Below are 17,656 nucleotides of genomic sequence, written 5' to 3' on the forward strand. Positions count from 1 at the left end.
ACTCCAGAGACAATGCTGCATTGCACAGGTGTTTTTGATACTGTATCTTGATCATCAACCCTCATTTTATTAATTAGTATACTAAATGTCAGAAATTGGTTGTTGCAGTTGAAATTGGAGACCTGTTGATCAACATAATAACAGGTACTAGGAGTGGACTTTAATTGGTGAAATTATATTCACATATTCAAAATATGTGGGCTGGCCAAAATATTTGTAAAGCTCTTTCCAGACAAAAATAATGAAGAGGAACGCAGTAAGACTTCTAGCCTTTAACTAGGGATGATAGATTCCCAAACAGCCCTGGTCACCCATTGGATAAGGAGGATTCCTGATGTGACTATAATGGTAATTTATTTTGTGCCTGGGATAGAAGTAGACCAATGACAGCTCTGGGTATTGGCTGTTTTTGAAAATAAACTTTTATTGAAACAGCCACACCCATTTGAGTGCATATAGTCTGCCTTTGCACTCTAGTAGCAGAGGTGAGTAGTCACAACAGAGACTGACCTGCAAAGCCTATATTTACTAGCTAGCCCTTTGCAAGAAAGAAAAGAAAAATGTTTGCCAACTTCTGCAAGGACAGATTTCTGGGACTTTATTGAACTTTATAGGATAGATGATTTGACCTGGTCTCTGTCTGCTTGCTAATAAACATTTGTGTAATAAGTGGTCATCTGTGTAGTAGAATTTGGCCTGAGACTTGCTTTTATTATAACCTAATAATGCAGTTGTGGGGGAATCATTAACCTTCACTCACCTCAGATTTCTTTGGTGGCTTCTGGTGTCTATGAAAAAGGATGTAAGGGTTGTGCACGAGTCATGATTAAATTGGCTCAGATGAGTCTCCAGTGCTAGGTTGTCTTTCTGCCATGTGCTGCCTGGAAGCCCAGCATTTCCCCTGCTGAAAGGCGCTTCCAGCTTCATCGCTCTGCTCATCACACTTGTTGTGTCTACATTTCCTTCTAGAGCCTGAGTCTCATGAAGGCAAGAAAGTGTCTGTCTTTTTCACAAGCATCCCCAATGCCTGTCCCATCTCAGAGGTTCAAGATGTGCTTGTAGAAATAAGGAATAGATGCAGCATTTTCTGAAAATGCATTAATGGAAGCTTGGTGGCTCCAAACCATAGTTGGTTAAAAGCATGAACCCAACAATCAATGAGATCGAAAACCAGGCCAGTAACATACAAGACTTCTACCTTAATGGCTCCTCTGCCTGCCTTCCTTCTGGAGGTGGGAGCTGTATGTGAAAGAACATAGCTGTGTCAGGTACCATTTAAAAGCTTGGTGGAGGGGCAGCCCGGCTGGCTCAGCGGTTTAACGCCACCTCAGCCCAGGGTGTGATCCTTGAGACCCGGGATCCAGTCCCACGTCAGGCTCCCTGCGTGGAGCCTGCTTCTCCCTCTGCCTGTGTCTCTGCTTCTCTCTCTCTCTGTGTGTGTGTCTCTCATGAATAAATAAATAAAATCTTTAAAAATAAATAAATAAAAGCTTCGTGGAGACTGTTTCCTTAGTTCTCCTTACAGCCCCAAAGAGCAGGGAGTATCACCCACATTTTACATGTGAAAAATAAAGGTGGCACAGATGCCGATGGCACATGTGACTTGCTTTAGGTCCAGGTGTTCACAGAGCCAGTGTTGTCTTTATTATGCCATGGCGTCTCCAATGCTCAAAAGTAGTTTTTCATTAATTAATGAGCCACTGAATGTGTAGATGAATTACCTTCCTTATTTCATTGCTACAAGAGGGTAGCAACGGAGTCACCTTCTCACAAGGTAACATGTTCCAGCATGGCAGGGCTCTGTTTATCAGGATAAGTAGGACCCAGTGACCCTGGATGGTGAGAGTACCAGCATTCTCCAAAGAAGCCTCTGGATCCCTGTCCTTGCCTCCTTTTATAAGATGTCCATGGTAATAGTCAACAAATTCTCATCCACCAAACATCTGTAATAAGTTAAAGGAGGTGGTGGAAAGTAAGCAAGAGAGTGGGTTTGGATGATGCTGGAAGGAAGATGGATTTTAATTTTGTTCCTTTTACCTTTTACTCCCTTCGTGTATCATTTCCATGCAGAAATTGCAAATTAATGGTCACATCGAAATATCTGTCAACGTATTACTGCTCTTGCAGTATCAAATTATACTGGCAATAATGTTTCCAGCTGCCTAGGACTCCATTGCAATTTAATTTGAAAGGAACTCAAATTGCATCTCCAAATGGATAAAAAATTAATTTTACATACAAGCTATCCACCTCCACATTTTCAGCCCCATGCCCCAAATTATCTCAATGTAGGTTCAACTTTGAACAGTACATATGTTACAGCCAACTCCACATGCAAAGATGAATAAATAGAAAATTCATGATTTGGAAATCTGCTTTGCTGCTCTTTTTTTAATAAGATGTTCTGCCTTGATTAAGGTCATTAGGAGATTCTACAGCTATTGCCTTTGACAGCAGGAATGGAAGCTGGGCCCATATAGAACAAAAAAGCCTCAAATTCTGACTTAACCACATAACTAGCCTTCACAAGTGGAGTGTAAAGAGAGCCCTGATTTACCCCTTACTTCTTCTCCCCTGCAGTATGGAGGACCTTAATTCTGGTTTGGTCTTCACCCACCATCTACTTTCTATGTTGACTCATTCCTCTATTTATTAAGTAGCCATGTGTTCTAGTTATGAAAACGAAGAGATCTGAGGGCTTATAAGGGAGCAGGTGAGATGAACATGAACCGAGCCTGTACGTGACTAACCCGCAGTTGGGTAAGGGGTAGGGAGATGTGCTGATGGGCAGGAGAAAACATGGCAGAGGAGTTCACTGTACCTGGGCAAGGAAGGCTTGGGGAGAAAATTAGAAGGAAAGGGTAGTATTGGCTCTGGACCGTGAATCTTGACCAAGGATTTGCCAGTGGTGTCCCAAGCAGAGGGAACAAGGGCAAGAGCAAGGAGGTACGGGAGGAATCAGGACATGGTACTTGGCTTTCCCAACGTAGAGTTGGAGGAGTTAGCAGCTGGAAACGAGGAAAGGAGTTTGGAGGTGGGAAGGTAGAGGTTGCAAGTTGGGCTCAGGTATTAGGTTGGCAATGGTGCTTCAGGAAGAAATGGTATTTAGTAAGATCTAACATGCAAAAGAGGGGAAGTGATCGGAGGTCAGGAGGTCCAGCCTGCCTTCCAGAAGCAAACTGTGAAGGAGCTTCTGAAGACGTGAGTCAGTCACACACAGACCCACATGCACACTTGTCCCTAACCTGTGCAAGAACACAGTAGGGTCTAAGGCCAGAACAAATAGAGCCCTGCAGCCCCCTTCCTTCTCCTTTCCTCTGACTTTATAAAAAGTCTCATGCAAATGTGTGGAGACTTTAGTCCTCATTTCTGGGTTCTGTCCACTCTCCCCAAAGTGCCATTCTTTGGTTACCCCTGGGCCTTAGGGATGCACACACATGGACTAAGGTCTGATCTTGGAAGGGCAGACCAAGGGGAGAGGTTCATACAGGCTCCAGAAGTAAGTTTGGAGTGCTGGAGCAGGGAATTCTGGGGGTATCAGGTACCTGGATCCTGGTCCGGAATAGGGAGTGCCAGGAGCAGATGGATGCTTTGGCCCACTGACTGCTTTGGCTGCAGGAGGAAGGCATAGGCTCAAGAGGGCAGCATGGGCTCCTTAATGCACAGGGCTCAGGACAGGGCCCCTGTTGTCAGGTCTAAGGGCAGAGAAAGTATACCCAGAGGCCAAACCACTTGGGTTTTTCATCAGAGGAAGATTTTCCAGCTTCCTAGACAAGCCACACTCTCTTCCCACTGTTTACCTTCTCTCTGGCCAGGAGGCTGTTACTGAAGATGGTCATGTGGGAATGGCCTTTTCTAGTGACAGAAACTGCCCTGGGCTCTAGGCTTGGACATATTTACACGGGGATGTAAATTCAGCAAACCAATCTCCACTGCACACACAGGGAGTTTCTCGGCAATTTCCAACTTGTTTGCACCGACCCAAGTGTAAACGCAAGACTCTTCCTTCCTACTATAGACAATCACTGGAGCAGAAGCGGGGTTGAGAGGCTGAGGTTTGGGGGGAGGAGTCAGAGCGGAAGTGTGAAGGCGTCCATCACACATTGTGAAAACTAGTTTCTATCGTGTGGATTGCGGGACGTTCTTTTTGCAGGAATGCAAAAATAAATATGTTCACCTTAATGGCTCGGTGACATGGCAGGGATGAAACCGGGACTGTGGAGTCAGGGGGTCCAAGCTCGGTTCCCAAGAACAGGTCACCATCTGTTCATTTCAGTTTAATAAACATGAACTGGCCCCTCGACAGACCCTGTACCATGTGTTGAGGTTGCTGGACAAATGGAATGTGGTCCCTGGCAGCCTGGGAGGAGTGACAGATAAATGAACAAGCAGTTCCTAGAAAGCATAACAAATGCTGAGTGGGCTGGACACCTGTGCAAAGGGCTATGGGAACCCAGAGCCAGGGACTTGGCCATGTGGCTCCTGGTCAGTCATGTCCCTTGTTGGTCTCAATTATCAATCCTAGAGAGTTGTTTTCAGCATGCGAGTGCCTAGCCCACAGTTACTATGTCATCAGTAGCCACTGTCTTTTCTTCTCTTGAGTGGGAGTTCTCGAACTCTCAGAACACTGTCATCCACGCCTGTCTAGCCCACAGAGCTACCAGAGGTCTTGCCTTTTGCACAGGAACTGAGGCTTCCTTGATCTTAATTTCCATACTCTGGGGTACACCTGAAGTCATGCCTCAAGGTATCAGTTACACACTTGGCCATATTTCCCAAATCCCTTCTGCTTCTGGTCCCTCTGTTCCCAAGGGGTATTTCATTGCCCCAAGGGAAGCATACCCATCTCAGCCCTTTCTAGAATCCACAGGAGGTCGAAACCCTTTTGTGTTGTTCTAAGGGCCCATTGAAGATCTGGGAGTCACACTCAGCTCTTGGCAACATTCTGCTACCTTGTTCACCCCCATCTTCTCCTGTTCAGTCTTAGTGACAAGTAGATTCATTTTTCTCTTCCTGTGAAGGCTGAGCACAACTGATCCCAAGGCACTGGGGGTGCAGCTTCTGCTCCAGATAAACTTCTTGAGGCGCTTCTCCAAGAAAGGCCATTTTCTCTAAGAGGAATGCCCATAGTTAAACAGAGGCAATTTTCTCTCTCCCTTTACAGTTCATTTTATACTCATTAACAGCCCTCTGAGATTAGTGCAATAATTTCCACTTTATAGACGAGGAAATGGAGGCTCAGAGATGAAGTGCCCTTGCCCAAGGTCACACAGCTAGTGAGTGCCAGAGTCTGGCTTCCAGCCGGGCTCCCGTTGTTCCCTGTGGCCAGTTCCCAGTGGCCCATCTGATGACTGTGGCATTGCTTCAGAGGAAGCAAGGAACTTCCCTGGTGCCCGGACCTTCTGGCTCTTGGAGGGAGTCTCTGCTCTGTGGCAGCCTTGCATCATCCCTTCCCTCTTGGAAAAGGCACCTCGGCCTGCTTCCTCCTTTAAGAAGAGCAGACAGGTGTTTGAGTGCACAGCTGTCCAGGTGAGCTGTGGAGAGAATTCTGGTGAAGCTGGAGACCAGCAGTGGGAAAACAGGCCAGTGGTCAAAGGAGCACTAAGTGTGACTGAGTCCCACGTCGCCCTCTCCAGTGGGTCCCTGGCTCCTGAGAGTCAAGCATTTCTGCCTTACGGTTCCCAGCATCCTCCCCAGGTGTCCACAGGCCCCTGTGACTTGGTCCCCTTGCCCGTGGTCTCATGGCACAGCATAAATGCAGAGGCGCTGGACCCCTGCGGACTTCAGATCTCAGCTGAGCACTCCCTATGTGGCACAGGCTGCAGGGCTCTGGTTTCCTCTCTGACGAGACAAGTGATGCTTTCCTTGCAGATGGTGGTGAGGTCCACAAAATGGGCCATCCATCCTTTGGCTTGACACTCTCTGGGGCCTTCCGGTGCATGTCTCCGGACTGGGTGCAGGCTCCTGGGACAAGCGGTCAGCATCCCTGCTCTCCCAGGGCTTACATTCTGGTGGGCAGGGCCAACTTTTAAAAAGCTGCCGTGGTGGGAAATGAATAAATAAAGAAACAGTGAACAAGAAGAGAAAGAAATAGCCCCTGAGCTCTGCCGGGGCGGAGGGGGGGTGGGGAGGGTAGCTCAGCAGGGACATCTTTCCTCACAGAGGAGACCAAGTGAACAGGGAGGGAAAGCAGGAGAGGGTACGGCCCAACTCCAGCAGGGAGGGGAAGGGCGGCAGGCAGAGCGCAGGAGGAAGAGGTGGGAGAGAGAGGGTGGCTCTGCTTCCCTCGAGGACATACACAGCACCTGCCCGACTCTCTCTCCAGACCCCTCGGGGTCTCCAGACCCCTTCTGACTTTGCACACTAGGCATGTAGTCAGATAGACACAAGTTCAAAACCCTTCTTGCCACTTGCTAGTCTTGTTACTCGGCACAAGTTCCTGGGCCTCTCTGGCCTCAGTCTGTTCATCTGTAAAGTGGGACTGGCAGCTAGTCCCTCCCTCACAGGGTCACAAGATGATGCAGGTGACAGACCCTGGCTGGCCATCAGCGCTGTTTTAGTGTTTCATTTGTGCTTTAGGGGCACATTGGAGATTCCCTCAAAAATATTTAACATGGGCTATGGTACATCTTAGGATGTTTAATAAACTGGACGACTCTTGGATTTAAAAGGTCTTACATGTTGCCATCCTCACTCTCTAAGGAGATGAGGTGAGAAAGCCCTAAGGGTGATGATCTTCTTGGGGTGTGCCGTCTGTTTTGAAGGCACACCCAGAGGAGGAGTGTCCTGAGGTCCTGAGCAGGGATAAGTGGCCTCCCTGCCAGGAGAGTTCTGGCATTGGGACCTGCAGAAAGGCTCCAGCCGGGCGAAACTGGTGGGAACACTCAGACTTCCCAGGCAAGCAGCTTCTTGCTCATTTGTACATTTGTCCTCATGCCATCAGGAGTTGTTAAACTAATCGACCACACCAGATCATACCCCCACTACTATGGGGACCACACTTTTCACCTTCTATTCTGTGTGGGCTCAGCACAATGGACCTTCAGCAACAGCTTGTTCAATGTCACATTGTCAAAGTCACCCATTTGCTTTTGGAACGCTGGCTCTCTTTTACACAAAGGACCTGTGAACATGAATAATTGGGCTGTACAAGTGACCGTGAACTCCTCAGTCAATCCAGAGCCAGGCTGCTCACTGTCCCCAGCAGCTCGTGAGCAGGCCTGGGCTGGTTTGCCAGGCGCCCTGACATTTCTGGGCATCCTCCTCTAAAGAACACTGTTCTGAAGTGTGTTCCTTGGCAAGGCTCTGTCACGAGTCACAGGACATTTTCCCCATAGGGGCAGATCAGGGAACGTAGCTTGTATGGAGTCCTGCCCACTTTCTTACTGTTGCATTGGCATAGGGGCAGCCTTACCCCTGAATGCTTTTAGAGGACAAAATACTAATACCCCTATATGCTCTTAGGGTAATAGAATCCGTCATTTGCGTAGGGATACTATACAGCATTGGCACTTAAAATACTTTCAGAATAGAGACAACATACAAAGCCTTATTATTTGCATCACTATTCTTACCGCTACAAAAGAAAAACCACCATATATTGAGTGCTTATTAAATCCCAGGTATAATTCTAAGAGCTCTGCAAACAACATCTCATTTAGCCCCCCACTACCCACCAGTGAGGTTAGTACTATTATTACCCTCATTTTATAAATGAAATAAAAGATGGACCGAGAGAAATTACAGAACTTGATAAAGCTGTACGGGTAATATGGAAAGAAAATACTGATTTAATCTCTAGCCTCTGCTTAACTACTTCCAGCTAAGATAGTCAACACAAGAATTTATGGAGATGCTGATCACAAAAGAAGTTATGCTTCTATTATAAGAAATGCCTGAGCTTTATAGAATGACTTCACATGTGGGGATTTTTTTTGAAATGTTTCATTTGTTATAATGTGTTTTGTACTAAAGCACCTATTTTATATGATGTATAAACAGAATATTTGCAATAAAATAAGACAGCCTAAGTTATATATGGGGGTCTGGATGGGGAAGGATGACATGGGACATAGCAACAGAGTGTGAAGACATGACCACATCTGCTTTTCAATTATTTATTGAGAGAGAGGCAGGAAGGGGGAGGCAGAGGGAGAGCAAGAATCTCAAGCAGACACCATTCTGAGTGTGGAGCCCAACACAGGGCTCGATGTCACGACCCTAAGATCATGACCTGAGCCAAAATCAAGAGTTGAATGCTTCACCAAGTGAGCTACCCAGGTGCCCCCATATCTGGTTTTAGGACCATGTCCTGGAGGGGGTGTGTTTGGAAAAAAGTGAGAGCAGAGAAAGAATGTCAAGGGCTGTCATTGGAGGGAAATGATGGGTCGTGTTGTCAGTGGAGGAGGGAAAATTCTAAGGAGTAGTCAGCAGTGCCGGTGACCATGTAGATGAGGTACTGAACGCTGTGTACTGAACACATGGCTGGATTTCCAGCCTGCACACCTCAGTGTGGTTAATGAGGGAGAGGGGGTTGATTTCCCAAAGGGAGAGAATGTGGCAGGATTGCACGTAAGGCAAGTCTAAATTAGTCCAACCGTGGGATGTTGTATGTGCTTTTGTTGGTTCCCAGGGCAGTTTTCAAGGGTGCCCCGATGAACCTTTACGAATTTAACAACTTTGCACTTCTTTTAATGGTTAACATTTATGTATGGCAAGTGATTCAGGTTTTCCCTTTATATAATGATGTTTTCTTTTTAATGCATGCACATAAGTAAGAAAAAAATTTTTGATTTACAGAAAAAATGTCAATTGTACTCTGTGGCAAAAATCATGAAGGCTATGGCTAAGGGGCCAAGATAAGTTTGGGGGCTGGTCCCTCCTGTTTCAGCAGGACACCCACCCCTGCTGCCTAACAGTCCTCCAAGCCTTTATGTCTCGTGTGTGTGTGTGTGTTGCAGACCCTGTGCACGGCCCGCAGAACGTGGAGATCGTGGACATCCGTGCCCGGCAGCTGACCCTGCAGTGGGAGCCCTTTGGCTATGCAGTGACCCGCTGCCACAGCTACAACCTGACGGTGCAGTACCAGTACGTGTTCAACCAGCAGCAGTACGAGGCTGAAGAGGTCATCCAGACCTCTTCCCACTATACCCTGCGTGGCCTGCGCCCCTTCATGACCATCCGGCTGCGGCTGCTGCTGTCCAACCCCGAGGGCCGGATGGAGAGTGAGGAGCTGGTGGTGCAAACAGAGGAGGATGGTGAGTGACGGGGGGATAAGGGGGTGTGCTCACTTGGGAATAGACGATGCTGAACCTATCACCGGGCTATGCCCCACAGTGATGAGGTTTTCTATTTTCCTGCATCTTTAATTTCCTCCTCTGTAGCGACCTCTTCGCCAGGGTCTTTAACGAAGGGCATCACACAATTCCAGGGGGGCTGTCCCCTAGACACAGACACGTGTTTAGATTTGATCCTTCCACAACCCCATCCTTCTTCTCACTTTATAAGACCTTCTATTTCTGGTGTTTAGCCACACTGATGCTTCTGGAGGAGGCATTGTGTATCATACTGTTTAAGTGCATTGAATCTGGGAGTCAGACCACTCTGGATTCTGTAGGAGTTAAATTAAAAAAAAAATACGTGTAAATTATGTAGCACACTCACTGGATGACCCAGAACCAAATCCACACCTGTATGTCTTACAAGCAGCTGAAATGCAAAGTATCCAAAAATGAACCAGTCTCCACTTCTCTACTGACTTCTCACTCCGTGTTCCTCATGTCAGTGAACTGTATCCAGTGAGTCAAAATAAAGACCTGAAGTGATCCTCCATTTCTCCTCCCTACCCCACCCAGGCCCCTCCACCCCTACAAGGTTCTGATGAGTCAGCTTCATGCAGTTTACCTCCCAACATGCCTCTTACCTTGAGACTTCTGAACTACAGAACCACATCACTTTTCCCGCCCTCTGTCCTTGCCCATGCCATTTCTCCTACTGTGATGGCCCCTCCCTCCATGTCTGTGAGACAAGCTGTATTCATCTTCAGGTCTTAGCTTGCATGCTACTTCCTCCAGGAAGCTTTCCCTGACGGCTCCAAGCTGATGTGAATGTTCCCTCCTACGCTCCCACTGCATTTTGCATGTGATTCCACCACAACAGCTGTCTTATTTATGGGAGGACAGAACTTGCTGGTTCTAGGTTACCTAAAAAACACTTCTCAACACCATATTTCAGTTTTCCTTCCAGCATCTTTAGTTAGTTCTTTGGAAACAGACTGTGAGGTTTAGATTTGGGTACAGGTGATGGAGTAAGGAGGTTTTCCCTGGGGAGTCCGGAAGAGAAGTGAGACAGGACAAGGAAAGGGAGGGTAAGGTGCAACCTCAGGCCTTGTCCAGCAGAGGGGGCTGTGACCTGGTCTGCAGGAGAAGTCCACAGGACAGGTCTTACATCACTCTTGCTCCCAAGCCGGGAAGAAGGGAGCTGCCCTAGGGCTAGGCCTGGGATGCAGAAGGAGGGTCGGGAAGGAAATTCTCAGGAAGTGCTTGCTGTCTGCCACATGCAGACAAAAGGTCGAGGGGGGCAAAGATGGTGTACAGGGATGGACAGAGCACTGTCATTGTCAGCCACATGAGGCAAAAATGGGGGGCTTAGAACCTCAAGGCAGAACCTCTTCCATGGCAATCCCCCCTACCACTCTTGCTTCACATAAGCAAGTTCAAGGACCCTGAGTAATGGCCCCTGCTGGGATCCAGATAGACATCCTCAGCTGCGAAGTCCCCCGAAGAGAAAGAAGAAAGTGTGCCAGCCTCTGCTCATCCTGTCCCCCTATTCTCCTTTCCCCAAATCCCATCTTATAACTGGAAGTTTTACACAACCCACCTACGTGGTAAACCCTTCGTGACCCTCCTCCCCCTTTAAATTCATTGTCACGGCAACTCTTTGCAACCCTTGTGGACTCTGCTTCTCTAGATAGTAACTGCAATAGTGACCCAGCCTCTGTCACCTTGGCCCCCCACCTTCCTGCCTAACAGTGACTGTAGGCCTGATTCACCCCTGGATCAGCCTCATCAGGTGACCTGAGTGCATTGCTTCCTGTGAATCCATTCTCATCCAACCTCCAATAGAGGAGTGGGCATCTGACCAGGGCGTCCTTCTGCAGCTCAGGATCTGTGGCCTTGGGTTTGGTTCCAGGTGAAGGTGCTGGGCCTTTTCCTGGATGGCTCTGCTGTTTCAGAGATGCACAGCTCATCCTCCCGCAGGTAAAGGATGTGCTGCTATGGAAGGTGAGCTCTAGAGCCACACACGTTGGACAAGCCACTCTCCCTCTCTGTGCCTCGGTGTCCTTGCCTGTCAAATGCAAATACAAATAGTGGCCATCTGATAGGTTGGTATGGTCACTGAAAGGAATGATATATAAAGACATTGGAATGAGAGCACCTGGCTGGCTCAGTCGGTAGAACATGTGACTCTTCATCTCCGGGTTGTAACTTTGAGCCCCACATTGAGTATAGAGATTACTTAAAAATAAAACCTAAAAAAAAAAAAAATGGGAATGATGTCCAGAAGACTGTAGGTTTTCAATGAATGTGGCTGTCACATTTGGATTAAATCACAGAAGAAAAAAATGTCTTGGCAAAGGATCCTATAGCCCAAGCAATGCAGAAACCAACAACCTGCCCTAGGACGTGCATTCCAGCTGGTTGGAGAAGATATGACTTAGACACTCAAGGAATAGTGACGTGGTCAGTGCCTGATCTGAGAAGCAGAGCAGGGCAGGGAGGGTGGTTCCGTGGCAATCGGTTATTAGACAAGGAGGAACTGCCGCTATTGAAACTCAACATGGAAACTCCAGAGTCAACATGAACAATAGGGTTAGGTCCAGGATGCTCTATGTGCCTCGGGCTGCTTTTTGAGGATTACTTAACTTGTGCCAGAGCAAATCCCAAGTCCCGTCTTTATGCCATGCCTCAGCCTCTCCCTTTCTCCTTCCTGTCACCAGGGGGGTGAAATCACAAAGCCTTTATCAAAGTAACTGGAGAGCAGCAATGCTTTAAAATTAAACTTTAATTAAACACCATTTATAAAACATCAATTCCTACTCTTTGGAGACATGTGGACATTATCATATTAAAAACACCAACATCCCTAGTCTCGCACCCCCAGTTTTTACAATAGAAGTATTCCCCTCCTGGAGGGATTACATCACTGTCAAGGCTAACTATACTCACCCGGGGTTACCAGGAACTCTGCAATACTACCGCCCCGATTTTAGGGACTGACTCTTACCTGGAGCCCCAGCTGGGAACTTGGTGGGCATGCAACAAAGTCCTCACCCCCTGTGTGTCAGCTAAGGTTCTAAATAGCTCAAACGACTTCTGTGTCATGGTGCAGATCATACCCAGGGTGTTCTATCACCCTGCTGAAACTCTAGAAAATCAGTATAATGAACATCCCACCCGTTTTTGGCGCGAACCTGTCTCCCTAACCCTAGCCATTATGTTGGGACTAGGGGTCGCTACTGGGGTGGGTACTGGCGCAGCTGCTCTGATCCAGGGCTCACGACGTTATATAGAACTCCAGGCAGCTGTAGATGAGGATCTACGGACACTAGAGCAGTCCGTTTCTAAGTTAGAACAGTCCCTCACCTCACTTTCAGAAGTAGGACTCCAAAACAGGAGAGGCTTGGATTTACTATTCCTGAAAGAGGGAGGCCTGTGTGCGGCCCTGGGAGAGGAATGCTGTTTCTGTGCAGGCCATTCTGGAGTCATCAGAGACTCCATGGCCAAACTCAGGGAAAGGTTAAATAAAAGACAAAGGGACCGGGAGGCCCAGCAGGGCTGGTTTGAAAGCTGGTTTAATCAGTCTCCCTGGTTAACCACCCTAATCTCTACCATTATGGGCCCTCTAGTTATCCTGCTCCTGCTGCTAACTTTCGGCCCCTGAGTCCTCAACTGGCCGCTCCAGTTCATCCGAGAAAGATTGTTTATTACCCAAGCTCTGGTATTAACTCAGCAATGTCGGGCCCTCCAAACTGAAGAAATAAATGTTCCCTAAGATTTTAAGGTTAAAATCAGCCCAAACAAGAGGAGGGAATGAAGAAACCTCCCCCCTTGTAAGTAGGGCCAGCCCTAATCCAGAGGCAGCCCATCCAGGCGCCTTCCTGAAATTTTAGCAACTAAAAGCATTCTGTTTACAATAAGAAAACCATTTCCCCCCACACCCTGATTGGAATGTCCCTGAATAGGTTCATGTTGACCCTCTGTGAAATCAATAACCTGAATGCTATGCAACTCCCGAGGTTCTTTTGTCTTTAAGCGGTTTTTTTTTCCTTTTGCCTTTAAAAGATACCTGTAATTGCTAATCAGGGCTCTCTTCCTCTTCGGAGGCGGAGAGCCCGTTTGCGCAAACGTCCAATAAACCCTCTTGCTAATTGCAAAAAAAAATAAAAAATAAATAAATAAATAAATAAATAAAAACACCAACATCCAAGACATGCGTCTTCCATCTCACAGCTCTGCTGAGGCCCCACCTCAGGACCCTCTGTGTTGAAGGAAGACTGCCAGAGGGCCCAGGCCCCTCCCTAGGCCAGGATCAGGTTCCATTCCTCCTCAGGAGGGAAGAGGCACCATTTCTGTTTGTTGGGAACTCATCCTCCTCAAGGACAAACTGAGGCTGGGTCCTGGCCCTAGTCAATTAACTGAAACCCCCTTCAGGGAGCCACAGAGCAGCCTCTCGGATTGAGCTGCCTGGATTCATGCTGCTTTTGTCTGAACTCCAAAACTGTCTTCTGGGGAATGTATAGAATGGGTAATTTTGGTGCCCCAGGCCCTTTGAGGGCCTACAAAGTCATCCACCGCTGGTGAAAGCAGCTCGTGGCCACAGAGCCGCATGACATCAGTTGGGGAGCAGCAAGGAGACTAATTGGGGTTCTTTATTTTTTCATTTTTCATAGATGATTCAGACAAAACTGTGGCTTACTTATTTAGTGCTTCCTTCTCTGCCTTTCCCCAGACCACAGTCATGATTATGAAATGGAACGTACGAGACCTTGAACTACAAAAACAGTGTTGATGATGGTCTCATTTGGCTCCCATTTAGTGAGCACCTGCCCTGTGCTAGGTGCTAAAAGGCGTGTTATACACAATGACTCAAACCCAAGATTTTATTGTGAAAGTTTCCATGCTATAGAAAAATTAAGAGTAGTGTAAAGAAGACCTGTGAACCTTTGGCCTAGATTCACCACTGGTAAACACCATGCTCCATTTTCTTATTCATCTATATGTATGGTATGTGTGAAATGGAGGCATCACATATAAAAATGCATATAGTATTTTTAAGTATTTAAAAGTAAACTGCAGAAATCCCAACATTCTGATCTCTCAACTCTTTGAGTATACATTACCTAAGGGCAAGGACATTTTCCTACACAACCATGACACTATAAAACATCTAAGAAACTTAGCATTAATTGGAAAAAAATCAGGTAGGCAAAGCACATTCACATTTCCAATCATGTTAAGCGTGATTTTGTGTGGCAAAACCAGAAAACGAGACATTTTTTGCCAAAAATGCCACATGGGTTGGTGATGTGTATTTTTTACTGTATGCTATGTAGAGTTACATAATAATGTCAGGGAGTCCCTGACATACTGCATTTGGCCACTTAGATAAGCCCCTTTGCTGTCAATACAGCTCTTTCCTCTTTTTAAAATCAGCAGTTCTGTGCATTGGTGCTTTGAGGTCTGGCAAATCCCTATTCCTCCTTGATTTTTTCACCCAGTGGTTTTAGCCTCCTTGATAATCCTCCCCTGAATCATTTTATTTACAAAAGGGTGAATTTTAAATCTATCATTCCCTCTACATGGATTAATTAGCATTCTCCTTTATAGAATGATTTTCTCTTCCCATCCTTCCCCATTTTTAATATCCCTGTTGACTCATAGATCATTTGTTTTTGACTCCTTGCATTAAAATCCAGTACTATTTATAATTCTCTTCGATGCTCACATTGTCTCATCTGTGGCTAGTGGGTTGGCTCTTAGGTTCTTTTGACACGTTCTCATTAGTCTTCCTTGCTTCTGCCATAACAAAATATTCTAGACCACCCTTGTAATATCTCTGCTCCACACCTGAAGTCAACCACTTCTCTAAGGATTTCTGGTCTCTTTCAGTGGGAGTGGTACTTTGGCACAAAGATATACATCTTAGCTGTGATCGATGGGGTGTTATAGCCTCTAGACTCTTCAAGTAGGTACAACTGAGGGGTATAATTTATCTGTTTTAAATCGCCAGGTTTTACTGATTCATATCACCTCTTACTGTCATTCCATACATAGATCTCCTTCCTGCCTCTGTGAGAACCTGGTTCTTAACATCCACATGTTTCCTCACTTGCTCCATCCTACAATACATATAAAATAGTTTCTTAACTACAATACCAATCCCCCTAAACACAGGAAAGCTACTATGTGAGGTTAAAGATTTGCTTTTCAGTTGTTCTCTCCTTAGGCAGCCAAAATACTATGTTCAGAGGCTTAGTCTTTTCTCTGTGCAGTTATAGCATCATTTTGATGCCCAGTGAGGTTCATTTGTATCAGTTGTAAGGTTTGCCTTTCTCCCCATCCTTTTTATTTAATTTTATTGTTTTTAAAATCAAAGCAGTTACATGGTTCAAAAGTCAAAACGATGTAAAAAACTGTACGCTCAGAGGTAGTACCACCATCTCCATTACTCATGTTCTTTCTGTCGACATCCAGAAGGTCAGTTTTTATTCATTTCCGGTAATATTCTTCCTGTAGTTCATTTTGCAAAAAAAGATATTTTATTAAGATTTATTCTTTTAAGATTTTTTTAAGATTTATTAATTTATTTTAAAGATTTCATTTATTTATTCATGAGAGACACAGGCAGAAGGAGAAGCAGGCTCCCTACAGGGAGCCTAATGTGGGACTTGATCCCGGGACCACACCCTGAGCCAAACGCAGATGCTCAACTACTGAGCCACCCAGGTGCCCTTTATTTGTTTTTTTGAGAGAGAGAGAAAGAGTGCTTGTGCAAGCAGGGGGAGGGGTGGAGGGAGAGGGAGAAGCAAACTCCCCGATGAGCATGGAGCCCAACATGAGGCTCAATCCTAGGACCCCAGATCATAACCTGAGATGAAGGCAGACACTCAACCAACTGAGCCAGCCAGGCACCCCTCTTCCTCTTCCTTTATATAAAAGATAGCACAATAGATAAACTCCACATCATGTGTCTTTGTTCACTGACTATACTCTGGAAATCAATCCATATCAGTTTGTACAGATTTGCATGGCTCTTTCTGATAGCTGCATGAGACTCTAGTATGTGGATATGCCATGGTTTATTCAGACAGACTCCTATGGACACTTAGATTGTCGCCATTACTTGTTGGGACAAGTAATACTGTAGCTGTTTGGTATTTGCGCAGTTGTACTTTCATAGTAAATTCCTATAGGTGGGATTGCTGGGCTCAAATGATAAAGAAACCTGCAGTTCTGTTAGATGTCAACAGATACTCCTCCTCAGAAGTTGTAGCATTTTACATTTTCACTAGCAACGTAGATTCCTCCATCTTAACACCAAGTGTGAGAAAGCAAACAGTATTATTTTTTTCTAGCTTACAATAAGGAATTTAAGGCCCCCATATAATTTATAATAAGTATATAAAATATAATTGATCATAATTAACAATAGGAGCATAATAGATTAAAACAATTGATAGTAATATGATTAATGACATATAATACAGATTTACAGTATTTGCATTGTAGGAAAGACTGACGTGTCTGAGGACTGAGTGCCTATATTTTGTGTGCATGTCTAGAAATCTAAGTATCTGGTTCCTCAGGTGGTAGGAAGCTAGGAGGAGGCTGCAAGTTGCTAGGGACAGGTGCATGTATAGTAACAAGATACAGCACATGAAATCTAAAAAAGAGAGAAGTAAGAAGAAAAGTACAAAAGGCAATAAATAACAAGGCAACAGTCCAGAGTCATTTAGTGGAAGGGTAAAAAGCTACATGCGTCTTAGCAAGTTCTGAAAGCATCGTTTTTCAGTACATTTTTGAATTTTACAAAGGTAACCTTGAGATATTATGAAAGGTAAGGAGAAATGCAATTAAGGTTTTCAAATGCCTGTGTTGACCTAGGCATTGTGCTGATATCCTTCATTCCTTCAGTGAGGCACCAAATCCTGCAGTGTTGTTGCTTTTGATACGGTTTTGATACGGTTTCTCTGAGGCTCAGACAGTTCAAGGAACCTGTCCCAGGCTGCCAGGCAACAAGTGGCAGAGCCAGTAATTAGATGCCTAAATCTTACCCATAATTTCTTTCCCCCAACCATCTAATATATCATCCTATAACCTGCCAAACCTCCCCAACACTGTGCTTTATTTTTTCTATGGCACTTATCATCACCTGAAATACTGTGTGTGCATGCAGGTGTACATATGTACATATATATACACACATGTTTATTGTCTGCCAAGCATATAGTAGGTGCTCATTAACTATTTGGTGAATGGGGATGCCTGAGTGGCTCAGCAATTGAGCATCTGTCTTTGGTTCAGGTGGTGATCCCGGGGTCTGAGATCAAGTCCTGCATTGGGTTCCTTGCAGGGAGCCTGCTTCTCCCTCTGCC

The 17,656-nt window shown here is 45.8% G+C and overlaps 1 protein-coding gene across 9 annotated transcripts in view; it reads left to right on the forward strand.

Moving 5' to 3' along the window:
* The window catches only part of PTPRT (protein tyrosine phosphatase receptor type T), a 1,030,023-nt gene that overhangs the window by 626,897 nt on the left and 385,470 nt on the right, over positions 1–17,656 (forward strand). For all 9 annotated transcript variants that reach the window (XM_041733397.1, XM_041733399.1, XM_041733398.1 and 6 more), the window contains one exon: positions 8,961–9,257. In XM_041733397.1, the coding sequence (XP_041589331.1) occupies positions 8,961–9,257 (297 nt within the window). The remainder of the gene's footprint in view (positions 1–8,960; positions 9,258–17,656) is intronic.

Source organism: Vulpes lagopus, chromosome 18 (genome assembly GCF_018345385.1).
Source record: "Vulpes lagopus strain Blue_001 chromosome 18, ASM1834538v1, whole genome shotgun sequence".
Taxonomy (NCBI): domain Eukaryota; kingdom Metazoa; phylum Chordata; class Mammalia; order Carnivora; family Canidae; genus Vulpes; species Vulpes lagopus.